Raw genomic sequence first — 23581 nt, 5'->3', positions numbered from 1 at the left:
ACCTGTTTTCACTTTCTTAACTAAATGCCTTTATCACCGCTGCAAATCCACATGGGCCAATGAATCACACTGTAATGCATCTTCCATATTGCTGCTAGTCTAGATTACCAAAGCATATTACTTACACACTTTGTTTGTTTAAATGCAAATTTCAATCCAGCATCAGTTCTCTAAATGCGTAGAATTGGTCAGGCACAAGAGAGGGGGGTATATGTCATGACCACTTATGACACCCAAGCATGCCACCAGCTAACACAGATGTCGCGCCAGATGTCTTATCGTTAGAACCATGAAGCAACAAGGTTGGCTAGAAACATTTCTTTAATGTCTTTCCACACAAAGACACTTCTTGCGCGCAATCTGAAAAGACCACAGCATTTAGAAACACTGGACAAAGAATAAAGAGGGCTCCTTTAAAATTACGAGACATCCTTGATTTAAACCACAGATGACCCCTTCCACGATTTCTCAGAGCTCCGTTAGACCAGATTTGTCTGGGATAAGTATGCTGGGGAAAAAAAAAAGCGCGACAAATTCATTAGTAATCCTCTTTCCTCAGCCCTTTATACAAAGTAGTCGCTTCTTTCCGGTCACTCTGTGGCCGTTCGCTTTTGTTGGTACCATATGGCCATGCCTGCATTGACCGGGCACTGGGAAAGGAACCTTGCTGACACAACAAGTGAACTGGCGACCAGTGTTTTCAACGACACCTAATTTTTACTGATAAGACTGACATTTCACTACCAAAAGCAATCGTATACCAGAAAGAAAAAAAAAGGACTCCTTGCATTTGATTTTGAGCAGCAAGTAAACACTCGCAACATCTGGAAAAAAAAAAAAGCAAAACATTTGAAAGAAGCAAATAGGAGAGCATTTAGACAATGTACCTCCACACGGCGCCCGTGCGGCACATGTGAACAGTCTTGACAGCAATGCACTGGGGAACAGTACGTGATTTTTCAAAGTGTTGCACACACTCTTGGCGAAACCTTTTTCACATGTTCCTTTCAGAGCATGCAAGTTTTTCTCCAAATTCAAGCGATACTTTCCGCGCGCAAACCAGACAGCTCTTCATTCAAAATTTACAAGGCTTCGTTCAAGCGTGCGTGTCGAACTTCCAAAAATACGATTTCTGTAAGCAATCGGGCCAGACTTCCTTCTGCATACAGCTGACCTTGCCATGAAAATTCCAAACACATTCTCTTAATTTCCTGCTCCCGGAGTTGTTCCTAGAAAGAACAATGCAGGTCTCTACAGTTACCTGTGCATCATTTACATATATAAACAACACGAAAACTTAATTTTTTGAGAATGCAAATAGATTTTTCAGTACCAAAGCCATGCTACAAAAGTGGATGTTAACTAAAAGCACGCAGCGCCTGTAGGAGAAATAAGGCAACTTATCTGCCTGCAATGATTTACTGCACACAATCATGGCAGCTAATGAAGTCTGCAGGCTAAAGCAAATGAATAAGTGCCCCACTAAAAAAGTTTGATAAGCGTCTCATAATTCAGTACATATTCTGCATTACTCATACAAAAAGCATGTGAAAGTTATATGGAGTCTGTATCACTTCCAATCGGAATGGGGAAAACGTTATTACAATGGATACAGAACCTTTCCAGTAGGGATAGAATACAAGTATATACTATAACAGAATCAATCTGCTACAGCGATACTGCGCAAGAATTTTCAAGAACAGCAATAGAGTTAGAAGATATGATCGGCGCTAAAGAACTTGCAGTACTCCTCTTAATGTGTGTGCAATTGAAAATGCTAACTCGAAGAGTCGAGTACCACAACGTTCAAAGCAGCAATGTGAAAATAAACGAAAATAAGCCACACATGAAATACAGCTTTACGAAGAAAAGATGGTCTTTTCCAGCAAATATGAATACACTCCAATTCCAATACTATAGACATGATATTAACAAGGCAGTAATGAGCACTGTTTCGAACATTGCCCTAGCAGCCCAGTAGCAAGGCCAACAAAGGTCATATGTAAAGCTGTGTAGACACAATACCAGGCATCACTGGTCCAATGCCGTGCATTTTCTTCTTTTCTGGGATTTTACGGGCCATGCCAATATCGCCCAACACTGCAACAGTTGTGGCCCAGTTTCCAGAGCTACTTGGGCACCACCAATAATTTGCATAATGCTGTGCTATATTAAAAGACAGTACACACATTTTTTTAAACACTTCCATCCATCAACTCCACTCTGCAAACAGGCATTGCCTGCCTCTCGAGCGCCGACAAAGCTCAAATGTTCTACGCAGACAAAAAGGTGGTAATAAACCGGGCAATGAACGTTTGCTCGGCTCAGCACGTGAATGCCTCAAAGACTAAAATGCCTTACAAAGAAACAACTCTTAGCACAATATAGTACAGAGTTGTCAAACTTAGTTCCAATAGAGGATGCTGAAGAACCTGCCAAAATTCAGGCTCATATCAGAAAAAAAAAGAGCAACACAAACATCAATACACTACAGCAAACTCAGAAAACGAGAAAAATTAATACAAGGATGTTTCCCTTTTCCCTGACATTCCAATACAGTACTGAGTGAATCCTAGGCTACAAACAGGGTCTGAACACTCCTAAAATGCTGCCAATTGAGAAATGTGCAAACCTTCCTTCCATATTTTCATTCTAATGGGGGAGGGTACAACATGTCGTATAGGTCCCAGAGCCACCTGTATCTTCAGCGTGAAAAATTTACCCCAGCTCTACACCACCGCATCCAAGAGAACAAAAACTTCTCAAGGCAGCGAAGTTAACAGATAAACTCAACGAATGTAAATAAAGCAAATAATGTATAGCTGACGACCTTAAAAGAAGGCCTCAACGTTATAGCAAGGTTATGAAGAAATGAAGAAACACAAATCGAAACACCTCCGTACAGGCAGCAAAACATACAAAACCTAAACATGTGACAGCGCCATGCTATCGAGAGCTAAGCATCAAAACTGAAGAGGAGGACACAGACACTGACCGGAACACCAGAAACTATTTGGAAGTCGAGGCCATTCACTACTCATTCTCACTGCAAAAGTTTTCCCAAACACAGCAATGTCGTGGCACTCAGCACATTGGATGGGTGTGCTAACACTCAGCAAGGTCTCACTACTCAATGCAACTAAGAACACAACTGCTACGAAAGAGTGTCACACATTTCCTTAAGGGTAGACCATACCAAAAATGTTACTCGCATTGCTAAGTAAACCAGACTAAAGTACAGCACTGCCAATATTTAGATTTTTGTTGCACGTTATCACAGGAATAAAAAAAAAACGGACCAGTGCAAGAGTTCTCTTCCATGTTGATCATTCCTCTCTTTAGATATGGTTCCCAAAAGCAATGTTGTTGCAGATTGGCAAGCCAATATTGTGTGGCATTGCCTACAATTATGCTGGGACCAAGGCAGTTATCATTATCAGTGTAGTTTCCTTCCATGTTCCTTATTTCTCACTTTAAATTTGTTGCCCATACACAACTTTGTCAAAAAATTGGCAAGCCAATATTGTGCTGCTTTTCCAACTCATGCTCATACTAGAAGAGAGACATTTATGGGGGGCTTACCATGAGTCATGTATTAAGAAGCGAGAGAACTCATAGCCACATTGGCAAAAAGAATGAAGGTTAGTAGTGCAACTAGAGAAAAAAGAAAGTCAGCCATATTGCCTTGAGTATTACCCCCAAAGGGCATTGCTTTCGTGAGAAGGTATTAGGGCGGCATCATAGTTGTGGAGGCAGAAAGTTTAAGGGGTGGAACACCACGGTTTGACGAGGGGCGGGAATGGAAAGAAATATCGTGGTTGATCAAAACCAGGCAGCACATTTTTTTAACTTTCATCATCGTTCGTTGCTTGGATATGCATGAACAGACACACAGAAAGACTTGGAATTGTTCTGCGACTCCTACAGACCACCGCAGGAAAAAAAAATTAACGAATTCAACACTCAGGACTTGAAAGAAAAAAAAATGAAAAGTTGACCTAAGAAAGAAGCATGAAATCACGACAGAAAAAAATTTAAAATCACATAGCTCAGGCACCCACAAGAGTGCGTACCAAGTGTGCAGCTGAAATGCAAAAAAAAAAGAAAAAGAAAATGCAAAAAAAAAAAAAAAAAAAAACAGAATGGACTGCCTCGGCTCTTTCACACAGTGCCACTTCCAAGTTTCAAAACGAGCATGCAGAACAGTTGTACCTTTGAAACAGGTGGGAGGGGAAAAATCTTGATAGGACAAAATCCGAGCCGAGACAAGACCTCAGAAACAAGACTGGAGCCGTGGAGAAGAGAAATGCACACATCACTTACACCATTGCTTTAAACGCTACAAGACAGCAATCACACAGTTCTTTTTTCCTCACAATTCTGACTTCAATTCCAAAGACCTTAAAAGTTCCGCTGAAAGAAACTTGCGCCCAATGAGACTTGTAGAAGAAAAACACTTAAAAAAAAAAGACACACCCACACATGCACACGCAATCATTCATGCTCAACTCAACAAGAGAATACATAAGATTTGCCACTTCTTTTTTCTTTTCATTTCCATAAAATGACAGAGGAAAGAAAAGAAAGGAAAAAAACAAACTTGCCAGGGATGCGCTTAAACGCAAAACCTAGAAATGGCGGCATGCAGAAGGAAATAATATGAAGTCTCGTTGCACCCACTGTTTTTTTTTTTCCGCACCAAAAGAAAATGATGCCGGCGCCACAGCCAATAGGGAACACGAAAAGAAGAGAAAAAGAAAAAATCTCTCGACTTCTTTCACTAAGCCTAAACCTTTAGGCCTGAACTTCGGCCTCCGCTGGAGCCATAGCACTGAGTGTGTTGTCAGCGACTTCTGTTTCATCGGGCTTGGCCACGTCTTCGGCTTCGTCTTGAGAATTTCCATCCCCTCCTTCATCAGACTCCACGGCCTCCTCGGACTCTTCAAAGAGCGTTTCAGCGGCCGTTGGGTTCGCTTCCGTTCCGCGGCTGGCAAACCCATTGGTGCCGTCTGGACCGCGGGGTTGACGAACGATGATGATGCGCGGACCGGAGTCCTCAGTGGAGAGGGTCCGTAGCCGGCTCACGAGACGCTCCGGACGTTGTGTTGGCTGCGATTCACTGCAAAGATCAAGCATTATGTATGAAAAGATGCATTTGTGGTCATACGCGCTTTAAACCCATCTGTCTGCTCAACGCTGTGCAAAGCGCTTAGGAAAGGCCTTCTTGAAGACATTGTCAGCACTAGTGCTGTCATAGGCTTTGAAATTACATGCTTCCCTAAAAAAACTTCATACAGTGAAATCTTGTTACTATAACGCCACATTAACAAACTTTCTATAAATCCCTTGATGACTACTTAATAGTTTCAATGTAAGAAGATTTCAGTAATATGAACTTCAGAATACTGAACTTTTCAGAATAAACGTCGTTATTCAGTTTCTTTGTCACGTTAACACCTCAGTACTACGAATTTTGAAATGTGGGGATTCTTAGCTTTCCATGTGTCCTTTACGGCAGCAGGAATAGTAGGCTAGCAGACAACAAGGTGCATAAAGCGTACGCCGCGGTGCATTGGTTTGGAAACAGCGCCGGGAGAGAAACACGTGGGAGGGGACTTTTTCTTCTATTGTGGAGGCAACAATGCATCAGGTTTTGCAAGCGCATGCTCCACCCAGACAAGTGTTGCCTAGCATTGGAGGCACGTTGTCTTCTTTCACCCTTCTTTCTACGCACGCTTTTTCATTCTTTTGCACTTCTTCCTGCGGCCGACCATACCAGCTATGTGCACGGAGCAATGTAACCCAACCTTTGTGCTCATGACGATGCCACACAGTCGGACTTCCCAGACGGTGACGTGCACACACGCTTGCACTTTGGAATAGTTCAAGTGTCCCAAGCGAGGCAATTGCGGTGTCCCATGAAAAGAAATGTGGAAGAGAAAAAAAAAAAAAACTTTGCGCTTTGAAGGCGACATGGAGCTTCCTCTTTATCAGCAATTTTTTCGCCGTCAGTGCCTCTTTCACGCCACTCCTACTCTGCAGTGCTTCGGTGGTGTGTGGCAGCGAAATTATGGAAAATAGCAACAGTGCGGGCTGAAAGCCAACAGCGACATTTCCGTGATTGGCTGATGATACAGTGCAGTCCACTTATATTGATATTGCCACCTGGTGTTTTGAGCCAGCAAACGATCAGCATTGCGTGCCCAGCAAGAACGGCGAAGAAGACGACGAAGTCGAAGATCCCGCGCCAGCTGGAGAACCGTCTTTTCGTGTCTGGCATTCTTCGGGTCTGGCTGCTAGTACTGTTGATTGATCTTGCCTTAGCGCGTGACAAACTGGTGGAGGTGCTGGGTAATCTAATCTATGCACCAAACCCCTCCGAGCAGCAGGAGCTCCAGTGCTGTACCGGTGGTTACGCCTGTACACCGCGCCAGCAGAAGGATCCGTGGACAAGCCCCTGAGTTTGGACTCCTCCCAGAGACAATGGCAGCTCCGACCACCCCAACCGGTATGGAAGGCACTACGCCGATTCATTGCACGCTACTTAGTCCGCGAACGCCGAATCCTTTCCACGGTGCCATGCATGAGGATGTTGAAGATTGGCTGGTGCACTATGAACGTGTTGCCTCGTACAACAAGTGGAACGATGCAGACAAACTGAAAAACGTATATTTCAGCCTTAACGATGGCGCACGTGTTTGGTATGAGAACCGTGCAGATGCCCTAACTTCTTGGGAAGAATTCAAACGCCGTCTTTTTGAGACGTATGCGAGCCCTGATCGCCGAGAACGAGCTGAGCGTGATCTCCAGTCCCGTATACAAATGCCGAATGAAGGTGTCGCAATGTACGTCGAGGACATGACACGTCTCTTTCGACGAGCCGACCCCAGCATGTCGGAAGAAAAGAAGGTGCGGTACCTGATGCGCGGAGTGAAAGAGCAGCTGTTCGGCGGTCTCGTGCGCAGTCCTCCAAAGACTGTGTCAGAATTTCTTTCCGAGGCCGTCACCAGGGAACAGACTCTTCGGCAGCGGGCACCATCATACGAACGCCAAGTGAACGCTGCCTCACCTACGGACTTCTTCGGAGCTCTCGGGGGCCACGTCGATTTCTTTCGAGAGCTCATCCGGTCCGTTATCCGCGAAGAACTGCAGAAACTGTCGGTACCCTCACAGCCGACGCTCAGCTCTTTGTCCAGCGTTGTCCGTGACGAAGTGCATCATGCGTTAAGAGAACCACCCTTCAGCACAGACGCTCAACCGCTAAGAACTGACAGCACCCGTATGTCATATTCGCAAGCTTTGCGGCAACCTGCCCCACCTTCCTTCCCGCTTCGGACCGCGTCTCCGGCCATACTACAGTCCGACCAAGCGACCTCTTATTACCACGACCACCGACAGGCCCCAAGGAAATCAGACGTGTGGCGGGCACCTGATCGCCGTCCGCTTTGCTTTCACTGTGGTGAAGCTGGGCATGTCTACCGACAGTGCTCTTATCGAGAGCTCGGATTACGCGGATTCTCGGCAAACTCGCCGCGACCTAGGTTCGGCCAGCGTCCTCCTGCGATTGAAGAATACGTTGCCCAGCAGCGCGGATCCTCATCAGCTCGACACCAGTCACGCTCCCCTTCGCCGCGGCGATTTTCTCCGACTCGCCGTACGTATTCGAGCGTGGTGCAGGGTCGGTCGCCCAGTCCGCGCCGGGAAAACTAACCACAGCGGCCTTCGGGGGCGAGGCCGCTCTGTCTGGACGTACTCAAGGACCCCTGCTGACCCGTACGCGACCCGACGATACATCGACGACGACAGTACCTGCTGATTACAGACGACGAATTTCCTTGGACATTCCTGTATTGCTCGACGGTCGTGACGTGACTGCTTTAGTGGACACTGGAGCAGATTATTCGATAATCAGCGAAAAACTGGCCACCCTTCTGAAGAAAGTGACGACGCCTTGGAATCAAACGCCAGTTCGTACAGCTGGCGGGCACATCGTCACACCACTCGGCATGTGCACGGCACGAATACAGATTCGCGGCTCTACGTTTGTTGCCAGCTTGAGCATTCTCCCTCAGTGTTCTCGTGACCTAATCATCGGCATGGACTTTCTCAGGGAGCACGGAGCTATCATCGACATTCGACAACGCCTCGTCACTTTCTCGACAAAGAGCGCCGCTGCGACGACCAACACCATCCACGCTCGAGCACCTCTTCGTGTCATCGACGACGCTGTCACGTTACCACCGCGTGCAAGTATCGTGGTTCAAGTGGCATGTGACAGACTCTTACACGGTGAAGCGGTCGCAGAAAGCAATCACTCTCTCCTGCTTTCTCAAGGTGTTTGCGTAGCAAGAAGCCTTATTGATCTCCATGATGGTCACTGTGACGTTCTTGTCACGAACTTCAGCTACGAACACCGCCACCTTTTCCCTGGTACTGTCATCGCCTACGCCGACCCGATCGCCGACGTCACTGAATGTTTTGCTTCCCAGGCAATCGGCACTACTAAAGCACCTCTAAGCAACGTCGACATTAGTGCAACGCTTTCTGAAGACAACAAACAACCCCTGCGTGACCTGTTGCTCGAATTCCACTCTTGCTTTGCACGGTCGTCGAAGATACGTCAAACATCGATTACTAAACACCGTATCATCACCTATGACGACGCGCACCCCATACGGCAGCAGCCTTATCGTGTTTCCCCGACCGAACGACATGCCATTCAAACGCAGGTGAAGGAAATGCTTCAAGACGGCGTAATACAGCCTTCATGCAGTCCCTGGTCGTCGCCTGTCGTGCTTGTTAAAAAGAAAGATGGCACGCTTCGGTTTTGTGTTGACTACCGGAAGCTAAACAACGTCACAAAGAAAGACGTATACCCGTTGCCTCGTGTCGACGATTCTCTGGACAGGCTGAGGCGCGCGAAGTATTTCTCCTCTATCGATCTGAAAAGTGGCTACTGGCAAATTGAAGTAGATGAGCGGGACCGCGAGAAAACTGCCTTTGTGACTCCGGACGGCCTTTACGAATTTAGAGTACTTCCTTTCGGCCTCTGTTCCGCTCCAGCCACATTCCAGCGAATGATGGATACCGTTCTCGCTGACCTCAAATGGAAAAGCTGCCTCGTCTATCTCGATGATGTCGTTGTCTTTTCGGAAACTTTTGACGAGCACCTTCGACGCCTTCGGAACGTACTCGACGCCATTCGATCGGCTGACCTTACCCTCAAGCCAGAGAAATGCCATTTCGGTTACGAGGAACTGAAGTTTCTCGGTCACGTCGTGAGCGCGGCAGGTGTTCGGCCCGATCCCGAGAAGACTGCTGCCGTAGCTGCTTTTCCAGCTCCAACCGACAAGAAAAGTGTCAGACGATTTTTGGGCTTGTGCGCATATTATCGACGCTTCATTGAAAATTTTTCGAAGATTGCAGAGCCGCTATTTCGCCTTACGCGTGACGACTCGCCATTCCTCTGGACTGATGAACAACAGACCGCCTTTGCCGAGCTACAACGTCGATTGTCTTCTCCTCCCGTGCTCGGTCATTTCGATGAGGACGCTGACACAGAAGTACGCACTGACGCCAGCAATATTGGTCTCGGAGCTATCCTGGTGCAAAGGCAAGACGGGACTGAACGAGTTATAGCTTACGCGAGCCGCACTCTGTCACGCGCCGAGTCCAATTATTCCACCACAGAGAAGGAGTGCCTCGCGGTCATTTGGGCTACTACAAAGTTTAGGCCGTATCTCTACGGGCGGCCATTTAAAGTTGTGACCGATCATCACGCTTTGTGCTGGTTGGCCAACCTCCGAGACCCTTCTGGACGATTGGCACGTTGGAGTCTGTGACTCCAGGAATTTAACATCACCATCGTATACAAGTCTGGCAGAAAACATGAAGATGCTGACACGCTATCACGAGCACCTGTTGAATCCCAGAATCCTGACGAGGAAGATGACAGCGCCTTCCTGGGAGCCCTCAGCCGTCCGGATCTGCTCGCTAAACAGCGATCGGACGCTGAGTTAAGGCCCATCATCGATCACTTAGAAGGCGACATCGCGTCCATTCCTCGCCCTATTTCGCGGCGGTTGTCGTCATTTTGCCTACGAGAGGGCATCTTATACAAAAGAAACACAGGTGCCGGCGACAAACCACATCTTCTAGTAGTGCCTCAAGACCTTCGCGACGACATCCTATTAGCCTGCCACGACGAGCCGACATCTGGTCACTTGGGCTACTCAAGGACTCTGGACAGGGTACGACAACTGTACTACTGGCCTAGACTGACTGCTTGCGTCAAACGCTACGTGAAAGGATGTCGTGAATGCCAGCGCCGCAAGTCACCACCCTTCAAGCCTGCAGGTCTTCTACAACCCATCGACCCCCCGCGTACGCCGTTTGATCAAGTTGGAATGGACCTTCTTGGCCCATTTCCCTTGTCTTCCTCCGGCAATAAGTGGATCATTGTCGCAACCGATTACTTGACGCGTTACGCTGAGACGAAGGCACTACCACGCGGGACAGCATCTGAGGTTGCCCAGTTTTTTATGCATCACATTGTGCTTCGGCATGGCGCACCGTCATTCATCATCACTGACCGAGGGACGGCGTTTACGGCGAAGCTTCTGGACGACATCTTTAAGTTGAGTTACACGAGTCATCGAAAGGCCACTGCATACCACCCTCAGACTAACGGCTTGACAGAAAGACTAAACAGAACACTGGCAGACATGATCTCTATGTACGTGGATGTGCAGCACAAAACGTGGGACGAAATCCTGCCGTACGTAACGTTTGCGTACAACACTGCCACGCAGGAAACTACACGATTCACGCCGTTTCGCCTCGTTTATGGTCGAGATGTTCAAACTATGCTCGACGCCATGATTCCGTATGACGACATCGATCAGCCCGACCAGTTAGCCCCTGACGTCGAGAAGTACATTCAGCGCGCCGAGGAAGCACGTCAACTGGCCCGTGTGCACATAAGACAGCAGCAGTGTACAGATGCAATAAGGTACAATCTCCACCATCGACAAGTTACCTATGAGCCCGGTGACCAAGTTTGGGTTTGGACCCCCATTAGACGGCGAGGCCTCAGCGAGAAACTCCTGAGCAAGTACTTCGGACCGTACAGAGTATTAAGGCGTGTCAGTGACGTGAACTATGAAGTGATTCCAGACGGAGACCTGTCATCACCCAAGCGCCGATTACCACGCCCAGAGATTGTACATGTCGTCCGCCTCAAGCCGTATTTCACACGGTGATGTTCATACAGTGTAGTGGTGAACAAACTTTTTTTTCTTTTTTTGCTGTAGTCGCGACATCCTCCGAAGAACTGCGAAGCGATTGTTTTTTTGTTCCCGACCACAGAACGCATTTTTCGCCTCGTGTTCATGTCCGTATATGGGCTAGCGCGTTTCCATTTTTTTTTGTGTGTCTTACCTAATTTATGTACTTTCCGTGTACGTCTTGTGGTTGAGCATCGAGTCGATGCTTCATTGGGAGGGGGAATAATGCCACCTGGTGTTTTGAGCCAGCAAACGATCAGCATTGCGTGCCCAGCAAGAACGGCGAAGAAGACGAAGTCGAAGATCCCGCGCCAGCTGGAGAACCGTCTTTTCGTGTCTGGCATTCTTCGGGTCTGGCTGCTAGTACTGTTGATTGATCTTGCCTTAGCGTGTGACAATATCAAGAAAAACGAAAAATCCGTTCGTTATAGCTGATCATCGCTATATCTAGACTGCCGTTCAAAAAAAAAAAAACTAATCTATCTTTGCCGTCCCAAAACCAAATTTGTCACTTGCAATAAAAAATCGACGTTGTAGAAAGTAGGCTGTGAAAAATAAACGTTTATTTATACCTCTAATTAGCATTTCAATCGTTAGGCACGCTGAAATAGAAATCTCCACTTGCTTTAGCAGAATTTTCGGATTCACAACCGCCGTGTGCATCGCGACCAGCTGCTGCGCGAACACTGGCGGCCATAATTTAGCGTGCATGAATTCAATGAGCGACTCGATAGACAACTTGATTGAACATCAGGGCCGGTGTCAAATACGGGCCATTGCCAATCTCATCACTGCCGCGGCTGTCGTCGCCTCCGTCGCACAACGCCGCCGTCTGTCACGACGATCGCCTCGTCGTAGATTTCTTAGCAGCACGAGACAGCACTGCCTGCACTCGGAAACTTGTCCATCGAAGCACCCCCTATTTCATCGTCAGTAGCGAAAAGCTCCCCGGAGTTCGGTAATGTCAGCGGTTTCCACAGTGTTGGTTTCGCCCATGGGGGTTTGGTCCTGGCACACAAAGCCCGCTTTTTGCATTGGTTGGCATGGTCACTGCTTCTAGCTTTCATGATCGTGGCGCTCCCGGTTTCATAGGCGCCGCTCGCTTATCGCTTTCTTCCCCTCTTCTCCGGACGCTCGCACGATCGACGCGGACGCGAAGCAGCTGGCGCCATCTTGTGCACGCTGCGTCAACTTGCGATGCTCTCCATGGCTTTCGTTCGCAATCGGCAGATACGAACTCGTGTAGGCAAGCTTTCGCGCCGTCTCGTTTAAAGGCAACTTAGGAACGCAAATTTCACTCTTATTCTGCATAAAAAATGCTGCCCAAATGAAAATTTCGATCGTTCTATCCGATATTCGGCGAACTAACATATCGTTATATATGTTTTTTTTTTCTCATAGCCCTAATGTTATCATAAGTTGACACTCTTATCTCGACTCATCGTTATATGTGGTATTGTTATAAGTGGACTGCACTCTGTGGGGGACAACTGATGGGCAGAATGGTTAATTTTGGGGTTCTCTCTACAGTCACCTTTCAGAATAACAAACAATTTGCTGCGGTGCTCTGAAGTTCGCTATATTGAGATTTCACTGTAGTCAACTTCTATTAGTTCGCCGCACTACAATTTTACGCTGGTGAAATATACGAAGTTGGAAAAAGTGCCAGTATTACGGGACACAGCACATGTTGCTTTATTTACACACGCACATGTGCAACCTCCAGTCACAGTACGAGTACCAAAATGCCAAACAAGTCCACTGGCAGGCCTTCAGATCTTTAGATACACCCCTGCTCTTTCGTTGGCTTTGAGCCTCCCCTCGACTTCCAGAGCTTTTTTCATCTTGCCGCTTTCCTTATCGCTAGCTTTCCCAAAACCCAGATGGTTTTTCTCCGTTTCTCGGTGCATAGTGTGCGTGCGCGCGTGTGACTAAGGAACACGCACTAGACTACATTAACGGTCTCATATAGGAGACACACATGGCGGGTGAAACTAGGGCTCAACCTGCCACAGCAACACCAAACAGCTCTGAAAGGCTGCCAGTATGCTTATTAAGCGTTTAGGTGCTCGTACTGTGACTGCAGACGGCACGTGCGTGCTTGTACAATTAAGAAATGTATACTTGTTTCCGAAACAATGGCCCCTTTCCCTTTTCGGTACGCTTCACCACTTAACACGGCTGTGCTGCAGCGAATTTGACCGGTTAAGTTCGAAGGTCAATGTTGAGCTTGAAATAACGGAGCTGTGGGCCCATAGAATTGTATGAGCACCAGGAAAGACCTTTCATCTCGATTGAAATAACCGAATAATTGAATGAACCAGAGCCTACTGTATTTGACAAGCCATGTGTTCTGTCCTATGGTGTCTAGTTCATGTTGTGCACTTGATCTTGGATATATCAAACTCGGATATATATTGAATGATTGTCTATAGAACAGCTGCAGAATCCTCTTGGAAATCCCATGCAAAAACACAGTGCTGCACTACATATACAGCGAACTGCTGTTCACCACCACATTCAATACAGTCAACGTCCGATTTTCGGACTCCCTAGGAGCCACGAAAACGTACAAAAAATCGGGCAGTCTGAAAAAAAAAAAAAAAAAAAACGAATGCATGTCTTTTATTGCCCCCCCCCCCCCCCCCCCCCCGCCAAGTGCTCAAATTGCCACAGGCACGTCCGAAATAGCTGTGAAGGCCTGCCAGTACACTTATCAGGCGTATCGTAGCTCGTACTATGCCATGCCCCGTGACACTTGCCCCTTCCCACTCTTGATATGCTTCACCAGAATACTTTGCGTATGCTTCACTGCGTAACACTGCTGTATTCAGGCGAAGCTGACTTTTGGGAACCGGCATTACACACGGCACCGTGCTTTCCAAGCTTTGAAGTCATTGGCGAGGATTACAAAGGCGGAGACAGCACCATTGCTAACAGTGGTGAGATGTTTCAATGAAAAAACATGGCACCGAACAGCGAGAAGCTTGATAGGGAAAATTGAAGTAGTTAGGCATCGTGTTGCCGCGGTGGTAGCTACAGCTGTCAGCGGATCTGCGTGCAAGAACGGCGTTTTGAGGCAGCAAGATAAAATGGCGGCGGTGGTGTTTTCGATTAATGCCGTTTCAGACCTGAGGCCGTTTCGGACATGACAAGAAGTCCAGAAAATTGAACGGCGAAGGTTTTTTTGCATTCGAAATTACAGAGGTTCTTGAACATTCACTCTATCGGGTATGTGGCAGTGCTCGAAGGCATCCGAATTATCGGGCGTGTCTGAAAAATAGGGCATCTGGAAAATCAGCCGCTGACTGTATATATCTTGATTTTATTTACCTAAGTTACTGATAGCTTGTTATGAAATACTAGGAGACTCCTGAGCATGTGCATCTCCATGTTTTCTTATCAAAATTTGTAAGTATAGCCTTCGTGATAAATTTTCGGATATTCAATATTTGATTTGATATTCTGCATATTAAAATTCAATTTGATATTTCGATTCGAAATCTACTATTCGGTATTCGCACACCGCTATTAAACACCGATTCGAGATCTTGCACCGACACAACAGAACTGCATGCGCAAAAGAGCCCGCACAAAAATAGTGTAGTGAGAGCAGCATACCCAACTTTGATGACACTGCAGGCGGCGTATTTCTTGGTGCGCTGGTTGTAGACAACCACAAACTCGACACGGTCACCCACTTGGAGGTGGTTACCAGACTTGACCTCAGACGTGTGGAAGAACAGCTTGCGCCCCTCCTCGGCCTCGTAAGAGAGGAAGCCGAACTGGCCCTTGATAGCTTCTACCGTAGCCTGCAAATAGATTTGTAGCAAAGTGACCTCGCACGCAAAAAAACAAAAAACAAAAAAAAAAAAGCAAGGAAATTGACACATCTCGAAGGGTCCATATGACGCACAAAAGATTTCAGACAAGAGGCCTCACAAATCATTGCAAACATTAAGTATAACTTTAGGTGAAATTCTGCATGTTTAGGCATTCTGAGTCACCATGTTGCAAGTGGTTTCACAAACCAGCGCAAACGCTAAGCATGAATTACTGCCTCAAGCAAAATTCTGCACAATTACCCATCTCGGAGGCCCACATGACACACAAAAGGCTGGCTTCAGATAAGAGACTCCATGAAGCATTGCAAACACCAACTTGCTATCACAAGTAAAAAAAAAAAGCTGGTATATTCAGGTTGTATTTGTCGAAAGTGGTATGCAACATTACTCAATTAGCATCACAGAAACAAAGTGCTGACCTGAACCCGAGCTCGCACAGCCACAACGTTGACAGCACGTTCCACACCCGACCCCGTGGTGGCCACCTGGAACTGCACCACATCGTTCTTCTGGAGCAGCTCGTGTTTGTCCGTCAGGCTGGTGATGCCAAACGGGTAGGTGGGAGTGGGCTCGGCGCTCTCCCCTGCACAAGCAGCAAATTACAGTCTGAAATTCTCGTCATTCGTTTTTCAACGAAACAAGTTTGCCAACGCAATCCCCCTTCATTAAATTGACCATCTCCCAGAATTGGGCACGTAGCCTGCGATCACAGTGCTAACAGAAAGGTCATGTCAAATAACTTTAGAAACAAGTATAGTCACATCTTTAAAACTCCAAATTACATATTTAATTTGCTGCACAAAGTTGCGCAAGCATTACACAAGTCAACACACAGCAGTAAAACATCATATAATGATTGTGACATCCAAGAATGTGTACCTCAAGCATTCATTTCGTTTCTCACAGAATAACTTTTGTACCTTTACCAATTGTTTTCTTAGCTGTTCTTGCACCTCTTAAAATTCAAGAACTCATAAGTCGTTTTTTGTCAGCCCCATGTGAAATGAATTACAGTAAAACCTCGTTAATTCGGACTATTTCTCTGGTCCCGGCAGGCGTATGCATTATTCAATGCAATCAAACTCTTGTTAATTCAGACGTATTTCGCCCCACATCGTTCAATTCGGACAACTTGCGGAGCTCGGCGAGCGAGGAGCGCCGCAAATGTGTGACGCAAAAGAGCAAGAACGGTGCATTAGTCCAACCGAAATGAAGCAAAGTCCGCATCACCCACCAAGTCATCAGCACAAATCGTACATGAATGACAGCAACGCTGGAACGCTTCATGCCTATTTGTGAATTTAAAGCCTTTACTCTTGCGTTTACCATGGCGCCATGTTGGCCACGTGCTTTAATAATTGCGTAGTCGCCATTCATGATCGCGTCAATAGCGACCGTGGTTTCCTCTACAGTTGTTGCAGCGAACGGTAGTTTCGTTCCAAGTCGGTGCGTTCGTCGGCCACGTGCCCAGCACCACAAAGTTGTCGCTCATAATTGCGTCGACAGCAGCCGTGATTTCCTCCGCAACGGTTGCGGCAAACAGTTGTTTTGTTTTGACTCGGTGCAAAGTTGTTGAGGATGAAGAGCACCGACTACACTGCGATGGACGGACGATCTGTTTGCGATCAGCACACGGGTGAAAAAAATAGCGCGGTAGTGCGAAACTTGTAGCGAATGAAGGCGCGCGCCACAGCCGTGCTGCGAAGGAAGTCGTGAGGCCTCGATGGCCGCTACAAGAGCCAATAAGTCCCGAGATGACGAGAATTGCAGCTTCCGCACTGCTTTTGTGCAAAATAGCAGCAGCATTTGCTCACTCATGCATTTAAATAAAAGCGTGTTTACGTAGTAAGCATTTGCCGATTGTTTTCTGGATACCCTCGATAATTCGACATTCGGTTAATTCGGTCATTTTTGTCGGTCCCATGAAATCCGAATTAACAAGGTTTTACTGTAGTATAAAGTCTTCACAGCAGTGACTGTTATAGCCTCACTCCCCTATCGTTTTACTGTACCACCAGTGAACGCCTAGGAATCCCAAAGTGATTTGTGAGAAGTTTATGGATAAATGAAGAAGTAAAGAAAAAAGAAAGGCACCCTCCCTGCCTTGCGATGATTTGAACTCCAGTCCACAGAGTGGCAGTCAGAAATTTTACCTCTCAGCCACTCCAACTGATGTTTCAGTGGAGAATACTGTGCCCGGAGAACTAGCCAGGCTTCTAGCTGCTGCGATTCGTTGACACTATGCACCCTGAACTTATTCCTTAACCAGCACCAAGGTGAAAAACTTAAACGAAGCCAACAGTAAGAAGCGAAACGCAGGGTAGAATGAGGAGAAATAAGGCCCAACCAAATGCACGCGATTTTCGAGCGACAGCGGCAACTTTTGCCTTCGTGGAAGGCGATCCATCATTGTCGCTTGTCTTGTCACTGGTCTTTGGTCAGACAAAAAATTTCGCTTCTCAACCGGAAGTCCATGCGGCAACTTCTGGCGGAGACGTAATTGCGCAACAACATGACAGCAACCGGTGCGTCCTGGTCCGCTCACTGTTTTGAATTCACTCTTGCAACCTGTACTCTGCCGTGCAAGTTGCAAGAGTCAAGTCATCTCCTCTCAAGCTTGGTGAGGCCAAAGTCAGCGTTGTCTTGTTATTATTGAGATCAGATGTTTATTTTGACGCTGTTAGGCCCGAGATGCCACCGAAAGTGTTTTGAGTTTTGCTCACCAGATGGCGCCACACTGTTTCACAATGGCAGCACAGAACGGATTTCCACTGGCGATGACAGAATATACTAGCAGATCTAAGGCACTTTGGTTAAAACATTGGCCTCGTAGTACACTTACAATTTCTTTGTGTGCGCACGATTCGATTTATTCGGATAACAGTGTAAATTTATCGCTACTTTATTTCGCTATGCTGCGCCCATGCGGTTGCTCCACACCGCGACAGGACCTGCCTGTCACATCTCGTTGTCGCGGGCACTTGAATATCGCGTGCATGTGGGCACCGCTTAAAGGGCTACGTCTCTTCACTTCTCCACCCACTGGCAACCACACTAACAAAGATGACACGAGCTACAGTCTTCACTGAATAACATTTTCTTTTTCTTGACAAGATTTCTTGCACCCACCTGCGAAAGTTTACTCTGATACCAGACGACATATTAAAAGACTTACATCACATAACACCGATCCAGCTATATCGAGTCAGTGCTTCAGATCACAGGTGAAACAAACTTTTTGCTTCGCTAGTAGTCTCGTGCCTCACCCGAGATGGTGAGGCGGATGAGACCCGCGTACTGCTCCTGATCCGGGTTGAAGCAACGCACGGGCCGCTCGACGGTGCCGTTGAGAATTTCAGGCTTGACGACTTCCTCGGGATCGGCCAGTGTACCGGCAGGGAGCTTGCGCACACACTCGGCGCTACGCTTGGTGCCCTTGAGCACCATACCGTATTCCACTTCCTGGCCAGGCTCCAGGGTCTGCGGGTTGCCCTCAAACACACTGCAGAGATGTAAAGGCATGCGGGGAGACAAAATGCCACCTTTAGTGAAAAAAGAAAGATAGAAAAAAAAAATGCACCAGAAATTCAAACAATCCAGCTACAAAGCAAACCGTGCATTAAGAGGAAGGCTTCACCTCAGGGCTAACTCCGATTTCCCTGTTAATGCAGGAACGCTTTCATTGCACAACAGCTGCATTGATCTGAGTGAAATTTGTTGCAATAAAGAAAGCTGGATTCCACCAAATGCAGCAAGCAGAATTTACATTTATGACCCAACAGTTTTCACGAATACGTATTGCCAAAGATCAGTAAGTTCTCAAAACATTGAAACACAATGTTTACACATCCGCAGCTGTGCCAAAAATATGGAAGTCGCACTTCTGCAAACTGAATCTGTCGAGCCTCTGAAGCAGACAAATTTTGCATACCGAGTTTGCATCTTACACCAACCTTTACGAGTGTTTCAAAAAAGGCTCATTAACAAATTGGTGGTGTATTTCAGAGCAGTGTGTACATATTACATAAACTTAACCCGCCTTAGATGTCTCAACAGGTGCACCTTACACAATTATAAGTGGGCACATCTCTGTCACGCAAATCTGTTAACACATTTCCCACAACGGCCGGCTACCTGAAGTGGAAGAAGACATCCTGGTTGTGCTCTTCGTTTTCAATAAAGCCAAAGCTCTCCTTCAGGGCTGCTATGTAGCCACGGTGCGTGTACCGGAAGCCATTTCGCCCACCGCGGGCTTTGCCAGACTCTCCCTGCAAAGCACAAGAAACACACAAGATTAAGTGACATGCTATAAAGTCAGAAACTTTGCCACACTTTTTTTTTGTCTTCCTGCATGTAAAAGGATGACACTTAGCAACTGTGAAGGTTGGGAAACATTTCTAAGATGTTAATTTGATACTAACTAAAGTTAGTCGTGAAACAGGAAGACTGGCACCATTGATCAGCATCATGATGTCATGACAGAGAGCAACATTTGCTGACGATTCAAATAATTATTCAAGAAAGAACACTCCTCTCGGTGTCAACTTCGAAGTCTCAGAACTCTTGTTCTAGGGTAAAAAGAACAATAAGGTTGGTTTTATATGATCTTTTTTCTAATCATGTCGAAGCCACTTATATTCTGTGAAGCAAAATCGAAGGAACCAATTTTCATTAATTTTTCCAGAAATTTAGGTCATGAAAACATGCGTAAAATTGGACCCAAATGAGATAAATATGAACATTATTTGGAAATAAGCACATCAAGTTTAGTATATCTAACTTGACGAATAAAGATATAAAAAAGTTTTCAGTCTAGGGCCCAATTTCTTTTCTGAACTTTTAAGAACTAGTCATAAAAATACCTGAAGGAAATTAATTTCATCGAAATGATTAACATACAAGGAGAATCAAGATATTAAAAAATATATATATTTTGCAATATCTTTTCCTGCGATGTTGCCTATGGACAACACCAGGCAGAACACCAGTAACAAGCTTCACCCAAGGCCACCTATAACTTCGTGTGGAACTTGTACAGACAGCTGTCATTGGATGCGAAACAGAGGTGTACATTGCATTTCCTCAACATAACCTGTGTGATACCACAGTACCCGGAAATTCCGCACACATCTTTCATTTCAGATAATGCTTTCAAGAGAAAGCAAGTAGCATACCAAACTTCTGTTCATCATCCTCTATTGTTGCTCTAGTACAACCAGTGACACTTGCTGCTCATCATTCAGTGTTGGCCAAAAAGATTTAGGCAGAAACTCCCTCTGTACTCAAAACCGAAACTCAGCACGACAAAAATAATTTTTCTAGTGTGTTCCCTGCAGCCAACACTCGCCCAGAAAGGGTCAATAGAGAGTTTTAGATTAGGGGACGCAAGACGCCTGCGTGCCCTAATCTAAAGCTCTCTAATAATGTAAGTGAAACTTGCCCTGTTTCTCAAGTTCTTGGACTCGTCACCGTTGACGGCAGATCCGTCACCGTTCGACAGCGAGCGCCTTGTGCGAGGACCATCTTGGTCATCGCACACGGACCACAGGCGGCGAATACGTGTTGCCAAGAAGCGACTGGGGGATGCGGGGTCCTAAATGAAGGGGAAGAAAAGAAATGACGCAGCCAGTTACAGTTTAACACGGATATATCTAATTATTGTCGATATCAAACTGTTGAAACATTCCCTTGGAAATCCCAGGCAAAAGTATAGCACTGTACTATGCGTATATCGAACTCCTGTTCACCGCCCCATGCGACATATCGAATGCTGCGCGGGGCTGAGCTCCTGCAAGTGCACTTCTATCAAGCTGCGACCACTTCTTGCGCCATCGAAAATATTCATGTTGACGAAACAGCACTGTCATGGCAAATGCTGTCAAGGCATTGACATACAATGCCTTGACAGCATCTGGGCAGCACATGCTACTGGAGGAAAAATGAGCAAGGTGTGTTCTTCAAATGTGAAGGGTTCAGTTCACGTAGCAAGCATCTTATTTGCAATACATAATGCCAAATTTTGTTTAGTAAGCTTCACTGCATTAAAGAAGTGTAATGCGGTAAAGCATACTCATACCAGATAGAACTAACCGCATGCAGTGAAACATACTACCTGGGCTGTTCGTTAATCCAAAAGAGGATTGCTAAGCTCCTTTCAAGAACTCAAAGGGCCTCCCGGTCCGATACAGGTGCTCCACAAGCAATGATGGCACTCAATCTTTTTACTGAGTGGCTCCGGGCAGGCCATTGGTAAATTCCCGCTTTCATGTTCTTGAAATGCTGTCCGAGACGTGCGGAGTTCTCAGATAAATCTTCACATAGCCATGTATTCTGTTTCGAATTATCAATACGTCGAACTATTTCACGATCCCTTACGAGTTCGATACATCCAGGATCCCTTACGAGTTCGATACATCCAGGTTCAATTGCACTCCAGAAAAATAAAAAATCCTTTTACGATAAGAACACACTGTTTTTTCAATTTGGTGCACTTTCTGCACTAGTTCAGGGAGTGCAACGCTTCCGTCTCCCGATTTGAGAGTGCAGCATGCGCGCTTTCACCATGCTCTTTCGATTTCCCTGTGCACAGGAGCCAGCTCAGTATGAGTTCACGTTTCTAATGCCCTCGCAGCGAACTTTGGAAGTGCAGGCGTTGGCAAGCTTTTGGTAGCAACCAACATGGCGCAGTGCCAGCTGGTTTGTGGTGCGTAGATGTATATATCTCCCGTTCTGGTTACACCAATCGCTCTAGCTGACATAAGAAGGCAAGTTATCTGCAAGGGTGGTTGTAAAGACATGTTGGTGAAGGCGTGCAACATGCAAGGTTGCCTTCTCTCACGATGCACTTTCTGATGAAAAGAAGAGCATCCATGGTGCCACCACTTTGCTGTCACTGTACAGTGCTATCCCGCCAGAGATTAACAGGATACCACAATAAAAAATGTTCTTTGCATTCCTACGAGTGCATCTGTCGAAAAGGTTTAACCACTCGCAGCACGTGACAGTTTGTCCATTGTAGCCCTTTTCTCGATTTGCAAGGGGCCACGAGGCACGCAGCTGCCACTCTGTGCTTACATGACGTGAACTCATGCAGTACCAAGCACAGCCCTCTCGGAAACTTGTTCAGAAACTGCAGCCAAATCGAAGGTACCAACAGACGCACTAAATATGGGCTAAGGGGTATATCTATGCTACACCTCGGACCATGAATGAGATTTAAAGGGGCCCTCAAAAGCAGCAGTAAATCGGCCTGAACTGATAAGGCCTTTCAATATTTCCATTCATTTAAGGGGGGCGGAAGCAATTAGTGCAGAAATTGAAATCCAGATTTCCCCATTTTCACACCAAACCCTGAGTGCCAAGTGCGCCACCAATAGAGATCACAAATTTCAGGGGGGGGGGGGGGGGGGTTTCTTGTAGTTTGGGCCATTTTCTGGCATAGGGGGAAAGCTCTCGTAACTTACTAGGATGAACCTTGGGTTCCTTTTTGAGATGGACAATCACTTAGATGCTGTTAAAATCAGTGACGTCACGGTGGGCTAGTCAGAAACGTTGGTGGGGCACTGCCATCCATTTTTCTTTTTTTTTTGGCTTACCAAGCCTCGCCAAAGGTAGGTGTGATTGTATCGCTACTGCACAGGCGTAATTTACTAAAATGGCTTATTTTATCATTTTTCTGTGTCCCTCTAAGGTGGGGACAAGCTTCAATTATACGCTAGTTTTGTCATCGCCTTCCATGCCTGACAATGCTGGTACCAACCCCTGTGCACGTAACACCGCACATGCCTTGTGGGCACGTGCTTCGTTACGTATGCAAGCTCTCAGGTGCTGCGCATGTAGGTGGTTGCGGACGTGCAACTATGACTGTCTAATAAAAGAACATATGGCTCTTCTTAACTGCTCTATCCAGATCCGTTATATTGCATTGTATTAGTGACTCTTTCCTTAACAAGAAAATACAGCATCTGGCACAACCAATCAGCAGACAAAAAAAAATCTGGCAGGTGAAATAGAAAAAGCAGCCACTCAGCAGGAAACTATGTCAAAGGCAGCTGAATGAGTGAACCAAGAAGGCAATGGCAATACAGGGACGTACAAGTTTCTGGAACCACCACCAAGGCAAAATAAAAGAATCGTGGCAATTAGACCGCAACATTCCAGCCCACAAGTCATTGGGCAGGAATGAAATGGCACGTAATTTTGTGAAAATCATGATTATAGGGCAAGTTGTAAAAGGTACAGTATGTGCCAGTGTTAAAGGAAACATCAAATGTTTTACCAATTACAGCTCAATTGCAATATACACAACAACCAGCCATACCACAGTTTCTCCTCCCAAATGTTTTGTGCACCATAACAGACAAGTGCTTTTTGTCTACACCAAGTGGCTCTTCTGTCTGCTCGCACAAAATAAGGCATGGAGAAATTGAAACAAACAGTTCCCTCTGCAAG

General features: G+C 46.4%; 1 protein-coding gene across 3 annotated transcripts in view; it reads right to left on the bottom strand.

Annotated features, from left to right (window-relative positions):
- Positions 1 to 303: 303 nt before the first annotated feature.
- The window catches only part of LOC119463348 (cold shock domain-containing protein E1-like), a 49913-nt gene continuing 26635 nt past the window's right edge, over positions 304 to 23581 (bottom strand). For 2 of the 3 annotated variants that reach the window (XM_049655853.1, XM_049655852.1), the window contains 6 exons: positions 20567 to 20723; positions 19265 to 19394; positions 18397 to 18632; positions 15550 to 15713; positions 14907 to 15097; positions 304 to 5119 (listed from right to left, as the gene is read on the bottom strand). In XM_049655853.1, the coding sequence (XP_049511810.1) occupies positions 4795 to 5119; positions 14907 to 15097; positions 15550 to 15713; positions 18397 to 18632; positions 19265 to 19394; positions 20567 to 20723 (1203 nt within the window). In that variant the 3' untranslated portion in view covers positions 304 to 4794. The remainder of the gene's footprint in view (positions 5120 to 14906; positions 15098 to 15549; positions 15714 to 18396; positions 18633 to 19264; positions 19395 to 20566; positions 20724 to 23581) is intronic. The other variant, XR_007463370.1, reaches the window with a different exon arrangement.

Source organism: Dermacentor silvarum, chromosome 9 (genome assembly GCF_013339745.2).
Source record: "Dermacentor silvarum isolate Dsil-2018 chromosome 9, BIME_Dsil_1.4, whole genome shotgun sequence".
Lineage (NCBI taxonomy): Eukaryota > Metazoa > Arthropoda > Arachnida > Ixodida > Ixodidae > Dermacentor > Dermacentor silvarum.
Note: the sequence above shows the minus strand (reverse complement) of the source record. Positions and strands in the feature narration are given on the sequence as shown.